Below are 19704 nucleotides of genomic sequence, written 5' to 3'. Positions count from 1 at the left end.
CTGATCCGGCGTTGGCCGAAAGGATTATCCGTGGCCCTATAATGGTCCCGACTTTCTTCCCGGCCCCTATCTCGCCCCTTCATCGGTCATCAGCGGCCGTGGGCGTGAAGTTACACCCTTCTGGGGGTCCGTTTTACCCGAGCAATTTGAATTGTAAATCTGCTCCCCGCCACAGGACCTGCAGATCTGCACACCGATCTTGATGCCATGCCGACGCATGATGATCCACGCCGGCATCGGACGGTGTGATGGGTTATCGGACACATCTTTCTGACGCTCGCTTTGCGGAGGATGATACAGGTTGCCAATGCTACGGCCGAAAATGAACAAACTCTCACACTGGGCTGTCGATCTGCTGACATACCCGGGGCTGCCCGGGGACATAAATCTCCCGCGGACCCTGGGTTGGCGGTTGGCGGGGACAGATTAACTTTCCATGTTTTCTTGGTTTCTCTACACACGACCCCAACCGGACAGCCGTCGACGGTGAGGTCGTCGTGGACGATTGGCCCCAAAACAACGGAGTTGGCTCCCAGAAAGGGCAACACCCGGCACCGGCCGGCAGCAACCTGAGAAAACCGAACCGCAAGGCGTTTCGTCGATAAATACCTTATTAGGGAACGGACCCGGCGCTCCCGGTGGGCGGGGTGTGGTAGCCGGCCGGGTCCGAGAAATGAATGGAATACCGATTAGCCTGATCTGACATCTGGTCGGCAGCTCTGGTCCGGCCATTAGCTCACCAGCGGTTGGCCGCCTATCGGATGCCGACTATCGGGGGAACTGTCACCCGATAAGAGACCCCCGATCGCCAGCTTTTTCGGTCGGACATGGACAAATCACGGGCGGCGCAACCCACACACAACGCCGGGGGAGATGAATGGTCGAGAATTAAAGTTGGCTATCGAGCGGAAGCGACTTTCTACCGCCATTACTTAGGTCTCCTTCGTCCGATCGCTACTCCTACCCGAAGAGGCTATCTCCTAGAGGCGCCTTGTAAGGTGTGCCGTGGGGAGTTTGCCGGAGTTTGCCGGGGTATAATTTAGGTCCACGGATGGTAGCGCGAAGATAGAGTATCGTGAGCCGCGGGTAATTCGTTTGTGCAGATTTTTTCGGGCCCGGCCACATTAACGTGTTTGTTCGGGGCGGCTAATGGGTTACTGTGTCTTGTTAGCAGTCCCTCGGCTCGGGGCGTCGAAGATTTAAGGGGTTCGTGTCGTCCGTAATCCCTCTTCTCGGCGGGTGTTTTTCAGGATTCAAAGCGAAGACGACGACGAGCCGCCCGGTAAAGTCTCCTTTCGCTGACAGCTCCTGGCGCTGACACGGGGCGCCATAATTCCGCGGTTCGCGTTACGCCACAGATTAAGACGTTCTACTTCGAGAAGCCGTTAACGATGGGTTGGGTCCCCATGGGCTGCTGGTTGGGACCCCATTTATCATCGGTTCATGTCGACGAACTTGAAAACACGTGGACCGGAAATCAGCTGTACGAAAAATGGCCAATTCCAATCCGGGACGCGAAAAGTAATCTTGGGCCTGGGTTTCCGACGATAACGCATCGGCGTTGTCAGCAATAATTCAACCCGTAGCGTAATGAATTGGCATTGGCATTCGATTTTTCAATTCCTGCGCGACTCCTTCCCACGATTCTCGGCCTTCGCTCCCTTTGCTGGGCTCCCTCTTTTTTTTTTGTGAAGTGATCGAGTGAAATGCAATAAATTCTTTCCGATTTCTTTTCACCGTAGCCGGGGTGAGTCGGGCGAATTTCGGGACCGTGCCGAGCGGTATGATCAATCGGGCGAAAGTTCGCCCGTAATTCAATCCTTCTTCGAGTCCTCTCTCGGGCCGGAGTTCCTGGGAGTTCCACAAACAAGAAACCGAAACCGAAAGGAGAGCAGAGTTGCCCGCGTGTCAGATCATCGATGCGAGGAACTGAAAGTCGGGCTACTCCGTTCCGTTCTGGCTACTTTCTTACAGCGAACCACCCGGCCCGTCGTCGTCGTCCACTGGACTTTCCGGACCGGGACCGTGCAATTATGCTTCCCTTTTTGATTGCAAATCGCCCTAAAAAAAGCGAAAGCAATTTGTTATCATTTTCACTTCGCACTGTTAACGTCACTTTTTCTTTTCCGTTTGCCCGTTACAGAGAGCTGCCACAGCAGGACGAGCATCCTGCAGGACCACGCACGGTGGCGTGCCAGACACACCGGGTTGCTGAGCGTCGCGCCGTTGTTGGTTCAATTTGCACCGCAAGCCAGTGCAGTAAGCGCAGTGTTCTCTCCAGCGGACAGTAGTAGACTTGCACTTGGCAACAGCGTAACGGCGGCCGGGCGGTAACATGGGAGCCAAGGTAGTGTGCGGTGTATGGTACGTGCTCGCGGTCGCCGCGGTGCTGGTGGCGCTGCTAACCGACGGGGTTGCGGCCGGTTCCTGCCGGGAGGCCACGCTCTGCTGCAACGGGCGTGACTCGTCGTGCGTCGTGCAGAAGGCCCCACTGAACGCCATCATCGAGGATCTGAACGATAAGCCGTGCTACTGTGATCACGCCTGCCTCAAGCTCGGCGACTGCTGCGATGACTTCAAATCGCACTGCGGCGGTAAGTACCTACGTTAATATAGGGATGGCAGTTTTTTTGCTTAAAAATTGAGCTTCTGAACATTACAAAAACAAAAAAACGCCTGATGGTATGCAATCATGCGGCTCGATGGTCCCTTGTTACGTATTTAAATTACGAATCACCAGAGAAGGGGGGGTTGACAATTTAAAACGAGTGTCCTCCCGCGGGCCGATTATTCCTCCATCGAGGATACTTATCGGGGTCGCCCCTCAATCCCCAATCGCCAATTGATCGATCGATCCCCTCGTTTGCTTCACCCGACCATTCATCACCGATCGATGGTAATTAATCAGCGAATTGCATCCCGAAAACGGAAAAAGAGGTCCTTCAGGGAACTGTCAGTACACGCTTAATCCAGCGCTCCACGCTGTGCTCGGGGATCGCCATTAGTCACTGAGATTTCGCCGCACAACACACACAGACACTATGATAAATACACCAGTCAGCCCGAAAGTTAACCGAGGACCCCAGCACCAGTGGCCGGCCGATCTGAATCCTGCCGGATCCATTAATCCGCGCTCCGATTTTCGGGGTACCCTTTTTCGGGGCTGTGTCCCAGAGTGGAGTAAGTAATTGGGATGGACCGGACCTGATCGGAGAAAGGATTCTCGGGGAAATCCCGAGCAGGATTAGGATATGCGGCGCACCATAAATTCTTCGTCTATCCGTGTCCGGAGCGGCGGATTAGGCAAGTTGCTGGCGGGATTTTGGTTCCGCTTTCTTCGCTCGCTCGCTCGCCCTGGCTTGACAGCGATGGGTTTAAGGGTGGTGCAATGATTGCGTAATTAATCGTTATGCTGCACTCCATGAATCCAAGCGTGGCGCTACGCGCGCGATCATAAATCAAGCACTCGCACCGAGCTGCTGTTGGCGCACTACTCGGGATGCGCGCTCGGGAGGTGATATTATTTTTAGGAGGCCACCGGGTGGTGGTTCACCGGGTTCGATGGGGAATTATTTCAACAGCCCAGCTGATTTAGGGCCCTCCGGGAGCCGACGTCGAGCGGTGATGCGCATTGCATTGCGACACTCAGCCGCTTCCCGGTGCTTGATGTATTAGTTCCCCCGCGGGTGCTCGGAAGCAAACCAAAAATCGCTGGGCTGCATTGGCCCCTGTGTGGGATCGGGACCAATCGGGGCTAGTTGTCATGCATTAAGCCCGTTATTTATTGAAATTTTCATCAACGCGCCACCATCGACGGGAGGGGATTTATTTGCATCTAAAATGGTAGTTTTTCCGCGCCCCAAGCGACTGAGGGTATTTCCCGGGGCTGGGCTTACAGTTGCGGCACGGCAGAGCGGAAACAGGGGATGGCAAAAAAGGCCTCTCCCTTTCATCGGGTGGACGGCGCCGGATTCGACAGGCGCGAGGGTGCGCAGACATCAGTTCAGACAGCCGGAGATTGTCATAGTTTATGAATAAGTTGATGCCAAGCACATCCATGGCCCGGCAGCTTTCCCACAGCACCCAGCTAATGTAGAATAAAAATGCAAACGAAAACCACAGCCATCACGTCAAAACTGGCCCCCCGGGTTCCGGCGGAGCCCCTAACTAGCTTCCTTTCGAGCGAGCGAGTCAACGAGCAGCGCAAGTTCCGGCGCATCGTTAGCGTCCTCGTTCGTCCTCTTCCGCTCTCTCGGACGCAAAAAGTCGCAATGAAATTCATGAAACACACCGCTTTCTGTAGTAAACTTTTTACATCACCACAAGTCGCATCGCGCAGCAGCTAAAGCCCCGAAATGACGAAAAATTGGAATTCCAAATGAAAATGGTAATGTATGCCACGCGACAGAGAGAGAGAGGAAGCTTGTGTGAGAGAGAAAATAGAAGGAAACTAATAGTATCCGAAGCACCGGAGCCCAAATAAAACAAACAAACCGAAGACCTAACCCATCCACGCGCTCGGTGACCACTCGGGAAACTCGGGAAACGAAACAACGAAAACAACGGGCAGGGCTGGGCTGGGGATGGAAAGGAGCGCCGAAAACCCGACGGGGGGGCAGGTCGGTGGGCTGCAAAGTTTCCAAAGTGCGAAACTTGGGCCAGGGCCAGGAGACTTAGATTGAATGTCGGGCAGCGTGAACGAACGGAACGAGCACCGGAATCGGGCGGAGCTTCGGAGGAGAAACGCAATTTTCTGTTTGTGTTTCTGGCACAAAAGCCGGGCGGGGGTTTATTAAAAAATATGAAACCCACCCAAGGCAAGGCGTTGGGAGTTGGGCAACTTTTGAAGTTCATCAAGCGGTTCGCAATCACTCCGAAATGTCACCGCACGCGGCGATGCCGCATAAAAGCGTCCCGCAATCACCCAATTTGTGGCTTCTGTTTGGTTCGGGTCGTTTTCGATTATTTTTCGTGCATTGCTTTCTTCATCTTCCTTCCTTACATCTTTAACTTTTTTTATCTTTCTTTTTTTGTTCCATGATATTTAGTTTGATTTTTTTTAAACTTTACTTAACTCTTTTTTTATTTACTAAGCTATTAAGATGTTTATCGACTACGAAGAGTTAAAGCACGGTTCAAACTAACAGACATTTTATACAAAGTTTGTGGTCCAGGCTGACCCATGGGTGGTACGAGCAAGTTTTTGAATTTGGTCCACCCTTTTCCGATCGGTACCGAGCTAGAGCGACTTCCAAACCAACTGTCAGTAAGTTCCAATTTAGAGTCCCTTTTAAGATTGCTGATCACAGACCAAAGTGATCCACATTGGGTTGGTTCCTGAATTAAAGTCAATCCACCCCAATTAGGGTCCAAAAGGAATGGAATCGGTGGTACTTTCACTCTATGGCTGCGATCTTTCAAACGGGGGCGGACCTACAAATCCTTCGTTTTCTCGTCATCGATAAGAAGTCATGAGTCCCGATGGAACTATCAAATCACCCATAAGAAATCACTTTGCGTTAACTCAAAACGCACCGCAAAGGCCATTCACATGACGCTAGCCATACAGCTTGACGTTATTCTATTTGAATGATCAACCGGAACCGGGAATACCTCAAAGTTGGCCAAAGAGCCATCTGATTTATTCATTGAATTTGTGTTAATCACACTTCAAAAGGCGCTCCGAGAGGGCGAATGTTTTAACTGATTATGGAATGCATAAACTCCATCCACCCGAGAGCTTCCGAGTGACTGCTGCCGAGAGATCAATCTCATTAAAATCCCGCACTCGTACTCGGAACGGATCCTGGCGCTCGACGGAATCCAACTTCGGATCCAATGCAGCCAGCCAGGTCCGGACCGTTGTTGGGTCACACTAAGCTATGCGCGCCGATGCAAACACTCTCTCGAAGGAAATGCAAATTTTCAATAATTCATAAGAAGCAGTCCATCAGACCGGGAGGGAAGGGAGGACCTCGTGTTGCGCCACCAAGGGGCCATCACTGTCCCGCTCTCTCTCTCTGTCTCTTTCGATGCATTTTAGATGCTGCCGTGGGACGGTCGGACGTGCTTGAAATGCTCAACAAGCTCTGGCCGCTGTCAACACTCTGTCGCCTAACACAGCCGGTGGCTGTGAGGCAGACGGCAGGGTTAACCCCTTTACGGAGGTCGGTTTCGCCTCAGTGCATCCCATCAGTAGAGTACCCTCGCCTCGGAGGTCGGCATCCACTCGGGCGAGTCTTGGGCGACGCCAGCTCTTATCTCGATTTTCTCCTTCTGTTGTTTGACAAGAATAGTTAATAACTCAATATTGTATTACTCCAACGAGCACACACAAACCCCCCGAAACCGATTATTGGCCGAGACAGTCCATCGCTTCCGGCATCGACTTCCTGGCCGGCAGCCAATTTGTTGGGCAAACAGTTTAACTCGGAGATAATGAAGATTGTCCGGACCTGGGATTCCTTGTCGGGGCTCGTTGGGTCGCATTTCTCCGAGCGCCAAGTGAAGGTGAAGTTTTGTTGGATTTCTTTTCTGTTTTCTTCTTTGTGGCAAGTTTCCCTCCCACAGGCATATTGAAATAGGTGGGCGTCTGTGCAAAACATTTAACATCTAAATTACACTTTGTTCTGGCGCTTGGGCGGATCGCCCGAAACGGCGTCTCCTGCGGGGTCGTTTTCGTAGAAAATTACGAAACACAACTCCCGAAGCCCGGCGAAGGCTCCGGATAGGCCCTGGCCACCGGAAATGGTTGAACGAAGGCTCGGCCACCCGTGACGAAGAAGCTTTGCGCAAAAATGTGCTTCGACGGCCGTTGAAAAGTTACGCTTCACTGATTTGCAGGGGTCGCCCACGGAGTGTGCCCGCGGATGCTGTACCGTCAACACCGGCGACTCCCACGGACGGCCAGGGCGACCGCCTTCATTAGAATAGCAAGACAGCGACGGGGCGGGACTCTCGCTTACAATTCCCGTAAGTTGGGGCGCATGTTTAGTATGCGCGAATATTAGCTGCAGCACACCCGATGGCCCCAACGGCGATCCGATGCGCTCCGTGAGTCTCGAGCATCGGCTGAATTATGCATGAAAATGCGAACACGCGGCGAAAGACTGCTCCACGAAACAATCCAGCACACCGGAGCACCGGCACCCGTATTTGCCGTTGCCGGTTCTCGGTTCTCGAGGCTCGAGGACTCTTTTCAGTGCCAGTGGCGAGTTTTGTAAGTTAATGAAATGCAACGTTCAAATTATTTCTGGTGACAGTTCGCAGTCTAATAATGCGGTGTGGCCATTCCCTGTGGTGTCAGATTACACGGAGCAATGTTTTTTCCCTTCTGTCTGATCCACTTCACTGGAAGCCGGTTGTTTTGTGCCCTTACGTATTAGGTGTACAGGAAAGCTGTTTTGATAGGTAGCGCTGCTTCGCTTCTTTCGTATGGGAGGACCGCTCGGTTTGGTTGGATTCGCTGAGGGTTATCCATTAGAAGCTACGGGAGCAGCAGCGGACGGCGATCGCTCGCCTATCCAAGCACCAATTGATTTACCGACAGGAAATGGGATGCCTAAATGGAAGGATAAATCTTCCATTTAGCGATTCAAACGTTGCCTGAGCGGTGGAAGAATTGTGTCTTTCATCAGCCCAACGTATTTACATAATTTATAAAACTAAAATTTCAAAATCCCCGTATTGAAACATCGCGATACACCTAATAATTTGCGGTCTGCACCACCCAGAACAGCCTGCAACTGTGCCGTAAGCACCCCGAAATGAAGTGCAAAAGAGTGTCCTTTTTAAATCGCTTCAACTAAAATACGAAACAAACCAACGCGGACACTCGGTCCGGCAACGTTCCGGCGCAGGAAAGTTGTGCCTGGTTGAGCCACAAACGGGACCAGCGCTTCAGTGGAATTTTCTGAATCTCTCTCTCTCTCTCTCTCCCGCTTTTTCTATAAACTTGTTACTTATTCATAGAAAATGTGCTGCTTATGCAGCATTCATTTTCCACCGTTTGCGGCACTGCGATGTCGGAGGATTAAGTTAGTGCTCCGTGCTCCGGGGCCCGGTGGCCCTGTCATTAAAAACCATCACATGTCCGAACATGTTGTTTCCCACCGCCCGCACTTCGTGTGATTTCGCATGCAACGGTGAACTTTTTATGCTTGGCCACGGCAGCCACTACCTTGTTTTTCTTAAGCCCCTCGACCGGGCAACGCAACCAGCGGATTTTGAGCGATAAGTTGTTTCGGGTTTCGCATTTCTTACGCTTGCAATACGGATCACGGAAATCGGAAAATTGTTCACATAGAAGAGCAGCAGCGCCCGATGTCGCCCGGGAAAACCTCAACCTTTTGTCGGACCCTTTAAAGCGGATTAAAGCGGTTCGCCGTGCTATCGATGGTATTGCGGTCCTCGCTGTCCGGGCTCTCGAGCCTGTTTTGAATCTCGTCTGCTCGTGAAAAAGATCAAAGGGAGCTCGCTCGGTTACTGGCCCGCCTTTTTTGTGGGTGACCTTCAAGTAGCTCTGCTTCGATTATAGAGCCGGCGAAGAAAAGGACATTGTGTCCCTGTTGTGTCAACCCTGGATCCGTTGTGCTGTTCTTTACTTTTGCTTTCGGTTTGGCAAACACTCAGAACACAAAGTGGTGATCGTCGAGATTTCGGTTGCTTTCTCGGTGATCCGATCGGCGTACCTTCCTTGGGCCAAAAGTATCGCCTTTTTCTGGCCCCTTTCTTCGGTAGAGGTTTTTCAATGAAATGTTCTTGGCCGATGGTAAACATCGATCGGATGTTGCACGCCCAGTGATAAGATTTTTGGAGGTTTTTTTGGGTGCCAATCAACGAGTGGTATCTTGTGTACCGGTGAGTTTGCGATATTCTTTCGAGTCTTTCTCAAAAGAGTAGTATTCTGGTTTTATTTCCATAGCAACATTTTTTAGGGACAATTTTGATCGACTAACAGCTTATCGTTTTTCACAAGTATAAACTTTAAAAGAAGGGATTATAAAATATGTTTACATCACCTTTATCCCCGCACCTGGCACGTGGCACGGTCTGTTGGTTTGTGGCTGACGACACGTTGGTCAACGATTTCCGAAGCTCAGCACCGTAGAGGTTTGAACAACTTGAATCCCTTAATTCATGGGCCATGTTAAAAAAATAGTGATTCTATTCAATATTTTATGGCAAAACCTCTCCTATTCAGACGCCTTAAGCATCGATTATAATTTGTTTGGGGCCATGGTAGAGGTCCACAACAATTTTCTATCTATTGCTATGTATAAACGGAATAGACTCACACCACAAACCGTGTCACGAAGTTAAATTAATTGAATCACTTCACAACTAATAACAAAATGTTTTGATATACATGTTAGCCCCGGTACTTAGTGACCCATGTGTGGAGCCTTGAGTGAAGCGCCCACGTAGCGTAACATGCTCATTCGAATTTGAACAAATACTTCGTTACATCCAGCAACATGCTAAGCCAAATACAACTTGCCATTCCCTTGTCATGTTGGCACGGACATCCCGGATAATCGCCCTCGCGAGGTGGCATAGAAACACTGTGATTGACATGTTATGGTACAGGCATGACGCAAGCAGTGAAACAGGAACCTACCTCCCCGCTGCAACCTTCCGCAAAGGTCACCGCGAATTCCTTCACATGGATTGCATGACTGGACGGAATTTCTTCGGAAGCCACATTCGCGGGCCGTCTCGTTGAGGAAGTAGCTTTGTGGCGAGCATCGCACACCAATTACACGTGTAGCTGGTAACCAGGCATTTAATCACGGCCCCACGGGGAGTGACTCTTTTTACCAAGAATTAAATTCCCATCTCGTTCGCGTAACGTGCGTGACAGTATCGTAACGCTAATCATGATAAGTGTTGCCGGGCCACCAATGCGCCGAGTTCACAATGTATTAAACGAGCCCGAGCCTGGCGTGCGTGCTGCCCGTCACGCCGCAACACGGCCGTAACGATCCCACAAACACTCCATCACAAGCCCTCTGGGCACGCTGGTAACCCCGCCGAGTGCAGGAATCGTCATCGCGACGCCCTCTCCGGGGTCAATCACCCGTTCACATGCAAGCATAAGGCCGCGCCCGGAGGATCCTCGAGCGCGGCACACGCTAATCATAATAAAGTGACTCGCCCATCGCCGCCCAAGGCCCGCGGATGTTTACGGGCCCATAAAGGTAATAATATTTCATGCCTCGTAAAATGTAAAAGCTTCGTCCGCAAACGGACGAAGCTCGGCGCTGTTTGCGGTGGGCTTCGGAACTGCGGCCTCGCCCTCACCGCCTTGTCAGGAGTGGTTGCTCCCGCAGTGGCGGATTGCAGCAGTCACCCCGACACCGGGCACGTTGGCCTGTATCATAAAAGTTTATATCTGTCATTGCTGCTGCTGCTGCTGCTGCTGCTCTGCATGCTGAAGGCTCCCGAAGGCTGGCCATTGTGGTGGACCGATTAGGTTAGGTCCCTGGCTGCGACTCCGGATAAGTGGCCCGGTAAGATGGCGGTGCGGCAAGTGTCGATTATTGTCCATCACCATCAGCTAGACTAGTTGACCCAGGATTCATCGTGGGACACCGATGGACCCTAGTGAACACCTGCGAACCCTTATTGAGCCCTTATCCTGACGCTCGATGATTGGCAACTGTTAGGGCACTCTGTGTGCAGTGTATGTGCATGTGATAAGGATGTAATCGAGCAGCGAACTGCCGTCCGTGGTCCGTGTTTGTGTTTCAGTAGACATTAGAGCGCTCGCCGGAGGACCGGTGTCCTTCGGAAGGCGAAGGCGATCCCGCCTTGTTTATGTACTAAATTAACTAGACAAACAATGGCGAGCAAACACTTGGCCACTCCAGCACCGGCTGTCCAGGTCCCGGTAGGATGTGTTCGGAGCGTGTAAGTGGTTTTTATAGAGCACAACAAAAACAAGACCGAGATGGCTTGGTCCGGGGAACTCCGGCTGCTCCTTTCGTAGATTATTTGCAAAACGGACAATGCGAGTGGATTGGCGTTGGTTCTCTGGCAGTCGGGTCGGGTCGGGTCTGCCAGAAGCCCAATTTATCATATGGCAGCTCACTCACCAGACATGAATAATATAAAAACGTGGCACAACAATGTTCCGTTCCAGCGCCAGTCACAACTCGACTCGACGGGGCAAAAATGCACCCCGTCATGCCCGGCATCGGATGGACCCGGCAGTCCACGGTGGACCGTACCGGTTTTCGGAGACCTCATCTCACACACTACGCCCTGGCACCATAGTAGGATCGGGCTGCCGTTACATAAAAGTTGGGTTGGGTTTTCATTGCGAAATCGCCCTCGGATCGGGACCGGCGACGCTGGCCGCTTTATTGATCCGAACGAATTGAAGAACACCCGAGATGGCGGGTGAGGACCGGGTACCGGGCGGGTCTGCCATCTGGCACCGAGGGCGTAGAAAATCAAATCAAATCAAAAGTTATTACCAATCCCGGGCCCGTTGTTGTTCTGGTTGTTGTTCCGTTTGCTGCCATTCTCCGAACCACCTGAGTCGATTAGGAAAATGGAATATAAATTGAACTGTATTAGCATTGTGCACTGGCAGTGATCCCGGCAGGAACCCGACAGGTCCTGCCGAAGTGGCAGGGCTTCCGTGTTTTCATTGTTTTCACCGGCGTCGGAGTCGTTCGAAAGCAATTGCACTCGGTAATGGATTCGCGGGGCGAAATGGATGAAGATATAAAATGCCATCAGGGCGGTACAGGGGAGTCGTTTTAGACGATTAGATCCGATTCGATTGATCGATTAGATTTGAATCTAACGACACGATCGATTACGAGATTAGTAGCGAAAGCGTGTAACACAATGCTGTAAAAAGCACACTTCAACACACTTCAAGCAGATTGAAGGGCTGGACTCCGTTTTTGGCTCAATTCACTGCCGGGCAAACATGTCTAAAATAGCCATTAACATTTATTTCGTCTCTGAGGCACTCGTATTATCGTCTACTTTGGGATTTGCACGTAGAAGTTCTCCGTGCAAATGTATGTTTAAAGACCTTTCCTTCGGTTTCATTGGTTTCAAAAATTGAAATAAACATTGAAATTAAAGCGAAGGTATAATATTTACTTGATAGGAGACACTACAAATGAAGCTGTAGTAAACAGTTTGACTAAGTTGCAATTTTGACTACAATTTTACCAGCGTTAGCTGAAAATTCTCAAAACATTTTTTCAGAGTAGCTCCTTTGCCTAGTAAAATGCTTGAAGGCCGTGGATCAACAGTTCATTTTGCAGCCAGCCAAGCCAGCTACTAACGATCTGCATCAATTTTTGGGTTGTCTATTGGCCATAAATGGCAAACCATTTCAACAGTGCAGTAATCCAGTACCCTAGGGTCATATAAAATTAAAGCAATTGGTTTAGCATTTGCCAAAAAAAAACTGAAAAACTAGAGAAAAGATGATGATTGCATCCGATATTGATTTGCAAACTCAGATTGCTGATTGGCATGCGATTTTCGGGTCGTTAGTTGTTGTCAATAATTGAATCATCCTTCAGCGATCCGTCACACTGTAATTGGCCGTGAAGTTCATCACGTTGTTTGAAAAGGCTGCAATCATCAACGCGTCTAACGTACTGCACGCTGCATGATCAAAAAAACATCGGAGGAATAAAAAATCTGCGTAGCTACTGCCCAGTGCAATTGCAGTCTAGCGTCCAGCGTCCAGGTTCAGGTCCAGCGTTTTTTTTCTCGTGCCAAGAAAAGCACAAAATTGCGCGAGACCCCAACAATCTCCGGTCATTAGCGGAAACCATGACCGGACCAAAGCGGCGCACCAGAAGAACGGGTGCAGCAAAAACCTCGGCCACCATGGTTCGGCGGTTCGTGCCGTGCGCGTTTAGAAGCGTAATTTAAAAGTACTGCAACAACGCAACGATGTCCTTCGCAGTATGTGCTCATTCTTTTTTTTTTGTTCTGGGTTCGTTTCCTTTTCACAGTAATCGACTGCATCGTGAGCGAATGGGGCCAGTGGAGCGAGTGTGACACGGCCTGCGGCAACGGTATGATGTCCCGGACTCGCGTCATCGAGCAGAAACCGCAGAACGGTGGCAAACACTGTCCGTCGCTGGTGCAGAAACGGGGCTGCCAGGGCCTGAAGTGCCACAACCATCACGACCGGAAGGCGCTGCGCGGTAAGTCCTGCTGGTCTCGGCGGTCGGTTTACCTTTTCCGCCATGTTCGGACTGTTGTAACTCGCGGTTCCACGGCCGGCTCGGTTTGCGTTTTTATTTGAAAACGGACAGAATGAAACGTCAGAAAGGTGGAACGCCAAACGTGAAGCGGATAAGGGCGTCCCGGAGCGTCAGGTCAGCGAAATAAGTTCCCGAAATCCAGATATGGATTTTAATTGGCCAACCGGACATTGACTGGCCTGCTCTTCCAAAAAGCTCTTAAAGCTCCAAGTGGCAGTAGTCGTATTGAAATTGGTTTTGCTCAGTGTTCCATCCCGCAGTGCTCTGTGGATATCCCGGAAAAAAGTGGCAGGATAACCCAAACCACCGGGACCAGTAGTTCCTGCCAGCAGTTGGCAGTTGGCATGAGGGGCGTGTACATTGTTCCTGTTTTTCCCACATTCCAGACCCCGGCATTTCTGTTTGGTCCGTCATCAATCGATAGCCGGGCACTGGAAATGTCCCGGACACGGGACGTGTTCTACAGATATTGTTTTCGATGTGTCAGTTTATGTTTTCCGTTTCCGTTGCCGTTACAATGGCCGCCTTTTATTGTGGTACGTTACCGTAGCGTGGCCGAAACCGCCGCCGAATCTTTCAATCTCTTTGACAGCATTTTGACGGGTGATGCTGCTGCCACCACCAGCCCGATGGTTCTGGTTCGTCATGTCCATGTTCGATTGCTAAACGAGTTCGTTTTTCCGCGACTGAAAGTGGTGTATTTTTATTTTCTACATTTTCGGTGGCCCCAAACCCGGCCCGGACCGAGTTCAGGCTTGGCTCCGGCCAACCAAACACCTTTTATCGCTCGCCACAATCGATAACTGTCAGGGAGCAAGAGAGCGAGAGTGCTCGTTTCCGGCCCGGGCTCTGCCGGTACACATTTCAAATCGAACCTTTCGAAGCAACGCGCGCCGGCCAGGGTTCTTTTCACTGTTCCGCCTCGATTGCCAAAGTCGACCATTTTCGGCCGCACTCTGGATGATTGATGGTCGCCGCCGCCCCGACTTTCGGCCCCCAGGCGACTCTGGCCTCCTGGCGGAGCCCGCGAATGTGGTGGCTCCACTCTCGTGAGGTCGCAAAAAAGGATTCACCGGCGCAGGAATTTATTCGTGGTAGTAAACGGTTTGTCGGATCGGCCGCGCAATTAGGGTCCCCACAGGGCCGAAGCCCCTTTCTGCCAGCGGGCGGGTGGCTGACAAACATATTTAATGTTTCCGCCTTGTTTTTGTTTTTTTTCCTCATGTGGCTCATGTGGTTGATTCCTCTTTTTTATGATTGAATTTACGACCACAGACAACTCTTTGAAAGTGGGATTTTCGTCGGGAGTGCACAGTAAACATACCGCCACCTCCCGAGTGCCGCGTCCCGGGCGAAGGTCCGTTGGAAGGTCCGATTAAATGCCTTTCCGCTTCCGTGGAGCTGCCTTCGGAGCACGACTGCAGGATTTACATTTTAATAGACCTCGGCGAGCGCGACCGTATGTTTGGCCGGGTGATAATAAAGCTGTTTGAAGCTGTTTCCTCGACGGTGGGCGATGCCAGATTTTTCGCTCCTTATCGCCGCCGAGTTTACACGCTTTTTTGGACGAGTAATTGAAAAGTAAATTTTGAAAAGATCCCCATCGTAGATTCCCATCGTGCGTGGTTTTTTTTTGGAGGAAGGCTTTAACGATCTACCTATTTGTCTATCCATACGAGGGAAAAATAGCGAGGCTCGAGAATCCAGAACCCCTGTTTGGCCACAACCTACTGGGTGGACCGAAAAGATCTGTCTGCCTCAATTCGACTACTGTTCAATGCGCTAATGCTAATTTGATGGGTACATATTCATTTGCTTCTCTTCATAATTGACTAATTATGAATATCATCAACAACTTAATCAAGGAAGCTTTCTAAATGCCGATACTTCTTTGTCGATGTCTAGATAAAGGATCTAGTAAAAAGCTCAATGAAAATGGGTTGGCAAGATTCAAAATCTTATTCCTGAAAGATAAGAAACATAGTCAACTATTAAAAAAAATTATTGTGCCCGTCGATGATAATCGAACGAGCATAACCCATAAATAAGGCAACACCATGTACGTGATTAAGCATTCCGAAAACAGACGAGGACTCAAATATTTGAACCGCAAATATGATATTTTCGGCAGTATGGAACCTAATTCAACAGAAAGAATCACTAATTGAAGGAAGAAATCATGCCCGCAATATGCGTTCGGAATGCCAAATGACGTTAATGATAGTCGTTAAGCTGTTCCGTATCGGCCGAATTCTGAAGGTTCAGTTTTTTACAAACCAAACTCGATGAGACATCGAATAAATATTTACTCGATCCTTTATCCTTGCTTCACAAAGAGTTTCACATTTCTAGCAGATAAATTATTCAATCAATGTAATTTTAAATACAAAATGGATAGTTTAAAAATCAGTTAACATTTGCTTCGATTAACGTTAACAAGATAACCACTTTTGTAGATATTGAAATAAACATCCCAAGGAAGTGATCATGTTGTTTGCTATGCGTATTAGGGTTAAACCGACCTCTCGAATCCGACCTCTCCCATTCGCGTAACCACTGTTTATGATCCCCTTGCAAGGGACATGGCATAGGCTCCGGCTCCAGTGATTTATGAAATTGGTTTCCCAAAAACCCCAACGGCCTATCCTCGTACGCAATTTATAGAAAGGCGATAATTTACTAATAATACAAAAAGCGACAACGGAACGGTGGCAACAAATGATGCGCAATATTGTACGGCTCACCGCGGTGCAGATTGGAAAGCCATTCACGTTTTACGACCTGTGAAAAAGCGGTCCTCCGAAAGAACGCCTGTCGCTCGGCGAACCCTTTATCGAGAATTTATCGGCCCCAAAACAGAAGCACCCGGGGTCCGGGGCCCAGCAAAGCCCACAGGCGACTCACAAACGCTTGAGCCAATGCCACGGGCCCAGTTTGGTGCAGTAAGCGCTCTGTGTTCGGTCGTGATCCGCCCGAGCCCTGCAACCCCCATAACTTCCCGTGCGGTCGGTCGGTGCTGTGCATGACGTTCGCCAAAAATGGACATCATAAGCGAGAACGCAACGTTTTCCGCAACCTGATTCACGAGCCTTATCGGGACGGCCACCGAAGGCTGGTCAGGCCAGGCCTTCGCTTCGACGCCAGCTTTGCTCCGCTCTCGTCTGACGTTCTGGAACCGGTACTGGAACCGGCGTCCGGGCTGCTGAAATAATCAAAACTTTGCACGCTTCGCGACTCCGGTCCCAACTCTGGCCGGCCGAGAATACCTCCGACACATCCTCCAGTTTGACAGACTTGGCTCACTGTTCCTTTCTCTCTCACCCTTTTCGCAGAAACGGCCCTCCTGCTGCCGGCGGCCCTGTCCAAGAGCCGTCACGAGAACGACACCAGCGACATCCGGCGGAATCTACGACTGCGCTACAAGAACGCCTTCAAGCACAACCGGGGCAATGAGTAAGTGTCCAGTGTTGGCGGTGGCGGTTCAATCAATTTGGTCGATTCGCTGGCCAAGCCTTCGACCGACGGACGACCGATGGAGGACCGATGGACCACCAGCACGCCAGCTGCTGGCTGCTGAAGATATTGCGTATGGCGGATCCCACAGCCGATCCATTTTGCAATAAACTCAGCGAGGGCTGTGCTAGACGAGTCACAACAGACCTCTGGATGGATGTTATTCCAAGGGCCACAGGCCAGCCTGTGAGCTTTAATTAACTTCAGCGCCGATTGGAATCACTCCCCTTCCCGGGGGCAACAGTAACTGGCATGCCCCTAGAACCCAGTTCCGTTTAAAGACCAACCCGCGCTAGAACTGGAATTTGATAGTTCTCCGAGATCCAGATAAAGTCCTAACCGGAATCCCAACTTGATAAAGAATTTAGAAAATTAATTTCACAACAAGAGAACCGTTTCATGTGGTCTGGGGTCTGCAGGCTCACAAATCACCACTCTGAAGCGGCCATCCAACACCCGCTGGTGGGGTCTACTATCCGCACTCTATCCAAGAGTTCGTGGCTGGCACGCGTGGTTTCGGGTACTCCTTTTCCCGACTGGAACTCCGACGAGGTTCAGTTTCTGCAGTCGACGATACTGCAGTGTTTACCGACCCGTGGTCACACCGTGATCCCCGACCAGGTCGCAGGTCCAGAATCAGGAGTTCGCGCTCACCTCGGGCGTTGCGATATTGAAATTTCATCTCAGTTTGGGGAGCTGATTAGAGCCCGTGCCCCGTTTCACCTTTCGCTCTGTTTCATCCCGCCCCAGGTACTGCGTCGAGTTCGAGGTCATCAAAGCGACGAAGGCGTGCCACAAGGACACCACCTACCGTGGGCTGGCCGAGGGCGAGCGCGTCATCGTGCGCTGCGATCTGGAGGCCCTGCATGAGGACAAAAGCGTCGACACGCTCGCCAGCAACTCGGTCCAGGATGAGGACGAACCGGAGGACACGCCAAAGTACCGCTGCCGGGGCGATGGGCTGACCGGGCGGAACACCCGCTTCACGACACTGGCCATGCCGGCCTGCCGGGGCAAGTGGATGCGCCTGACGGTGGGCCAGCCCAAAAAGTGTCCCTCGAGTGATGCCCAGTTTATCTTCATCTAAGTGCGGTCCGGTTGTGTTCGCTACTCCCCCCCCCCCGCCCAGCCAATCCCCATTCTCTGATCCTTCCGATCGCGCCATATCATGTTGACCAACACATACACAGTCACACTGGACACTAGAGTAACTGGAGCCACTGGGACCGGCCGACGCGGTCTATTGCTCGTTTACGTTTGGTCAGTGCAGAGCCTGGTTGGCCTTTTTCACTTGGAGCACTGCGCTCAAATTTAATTTTGAATTTTTTTCTTCTCTGTGCTCCCCCGAACGGGCGCAAGGCGTATTATAGGTGTATAGATAAATAATATTACTAACACACGTTTAAGTAAATTGTAACATCTCTCTACCAGCGCAAGACAGGAAGCAGAAAAAAACCCGCTACAACATATATACCACAAAAACACTCTTCGAAAAGCATTAACAGTGGACGGAGTGGACTAGTGCGATACACGTTACAACCGCTAAGGATCCTCGCCGCAAACCGGCAGGTTAGGGAAAAGGCTCCCTATCTCATCCTGCGATGAGCACAAGGGTTGTGTTCTTTCCTTTCGCGGCCCTCCGACTCGACCGCCACCAGTCAGGTCAGGCATCTGTCGGAGGGAAACCTATCAAACCCGCAGTTCGAAGAATCGGATCGAAGAACAGGATTCCCCCGTACACGCACACACGTACACGTACATGGCAGCATCTACACTCTTACATGTAAATAGTATTTTATTAGACTATTTTTATATGCCATTAAGCCGGTTAAATAAGAAACTGAAGTATTTATTAAAATAGACAAACCAATGGACTTACTAATTCCTATACGATAGCCGTTGAAATCCGAAAGTAACCATCGCGGGTTGGAACCGACAAAGGAAGGTCTGCCCATTCTGGGGGCGATGAACGGCCAAAAACGGGACAGTTTATGGGCGAATTATTCAGCCTCGCTTTCCAGCATCGCCACGCTCGGTATCATCGGTTGTTCTGGGCCGTCCTCTTTGAGTCTATTGTTTCGCCTCAGGTTGGGCTGGAAAAGTGGGCCAAACCCATTGGGCACGCTCAATTCAATTAGACGTTACAAAAAAGCGCCGGGGCCTTACCGGAAATGATGGAAAATGGGTGATTTTGGGCGAAGGCAAAACACCTGCGCCTGAGGGAAGTGTCTTCTTTCGCTGAGCCCGACCCACAGCCACCGTCTGTCACCGTTATGCATTCAGACGATTTGATTATGCTAATTATGTGTTTGGCAAAGTCCGCAAGCGGAACGAAGCCATGGCTCGGCGATGGGTTAATTAATGCACGAAGCCTCCTTCGAACCGGATGGGGTCGGCTTCACGATGGAGTGTCAAGCATAATCGATAATGCAACACTTGGTGTCGGTGTCCCGGGTAGATCGGGGCCATCAGCCGGAACGATGTCGATTAGTGGCGAACGGCACCGATCGATAGGTTGGGTTGATTCGGGATAACTAGTTTGTTTTTTACCGGGAGTATCTGGTTCGGAGGAGATAAGGATGTGCCTTCGATCAACCGTGGGCCGCTTGTGGCTTCGCTTGATTACGAGCCTTGCGAGATGCGGGCATTATAAATTCTACACCGGTTGGGTTCCACCTTAGGGCTGGCTTCTAGCCTCATAAATACTGATGACGGTGCCCCGGGAATATGGTTTAGATTAAAACTACGGTTTTAGTACCAAAAGCTTCATGTTTAGTACAGACTCCCCGTAACGACTGAAGTCGGCCATTGAACACTGTTCGATGCTTGTCACATTCTTTATTTACTCTTTTAAATTGATGAGCCACATTGGGCCACCCATTGAGCTGCAGGATACGGCCCAAAGGCCCCCATTACTAGTTTCGGTATAAATTCTGGAAAA

General features: G+C 50.7%; 1 protein-coding gene across 1 annotated transcript; it reads left to right on the top strand.

Annotated features, from left to right (window-relative positions):
- The first annotated feature begins 2157 nt into the window (after positions 1-2157).
- LOC131216279 (somatomedin-B and thrombospondin type-1 domain-containing protein) lies at positions 2158-17866 on the top strand. The gene is made up of 4 exons (XM_058210730.1): positions 2158-2594; positions 12996-13190; positions 16583-16703; positions 17514-17866. Exons 1-4 carry the CDS (start codon positions 2336-2338, stop codon positions 17848-17850), a joined length of 912 nt encoding a protein of 303 aa, XP_058066713.1. The 5' UTR covers positions 2158-2335; the 3' UTR covers positions 17851-17866.
- Positions 17867-19704: the final 1838 nt, after the last annotated feature.

The sequence above is a fragment of the Anopheles bellator genome, chromosome 1 (assembly GCF_943735745.2).
Source record: "Anopheles bellator chromosome 1, idAnoBellAS_SP24_06.2, whole genome shotgun sequence".
NCBI lineage: Eukaryota > Metazoa > Arthropoda > Insecta > Diptera > Culicidae > Anopheles > Anopheles bellator.
This window is presented reverse-complemented; position numbering and strand designations above follow the sequence as displayed.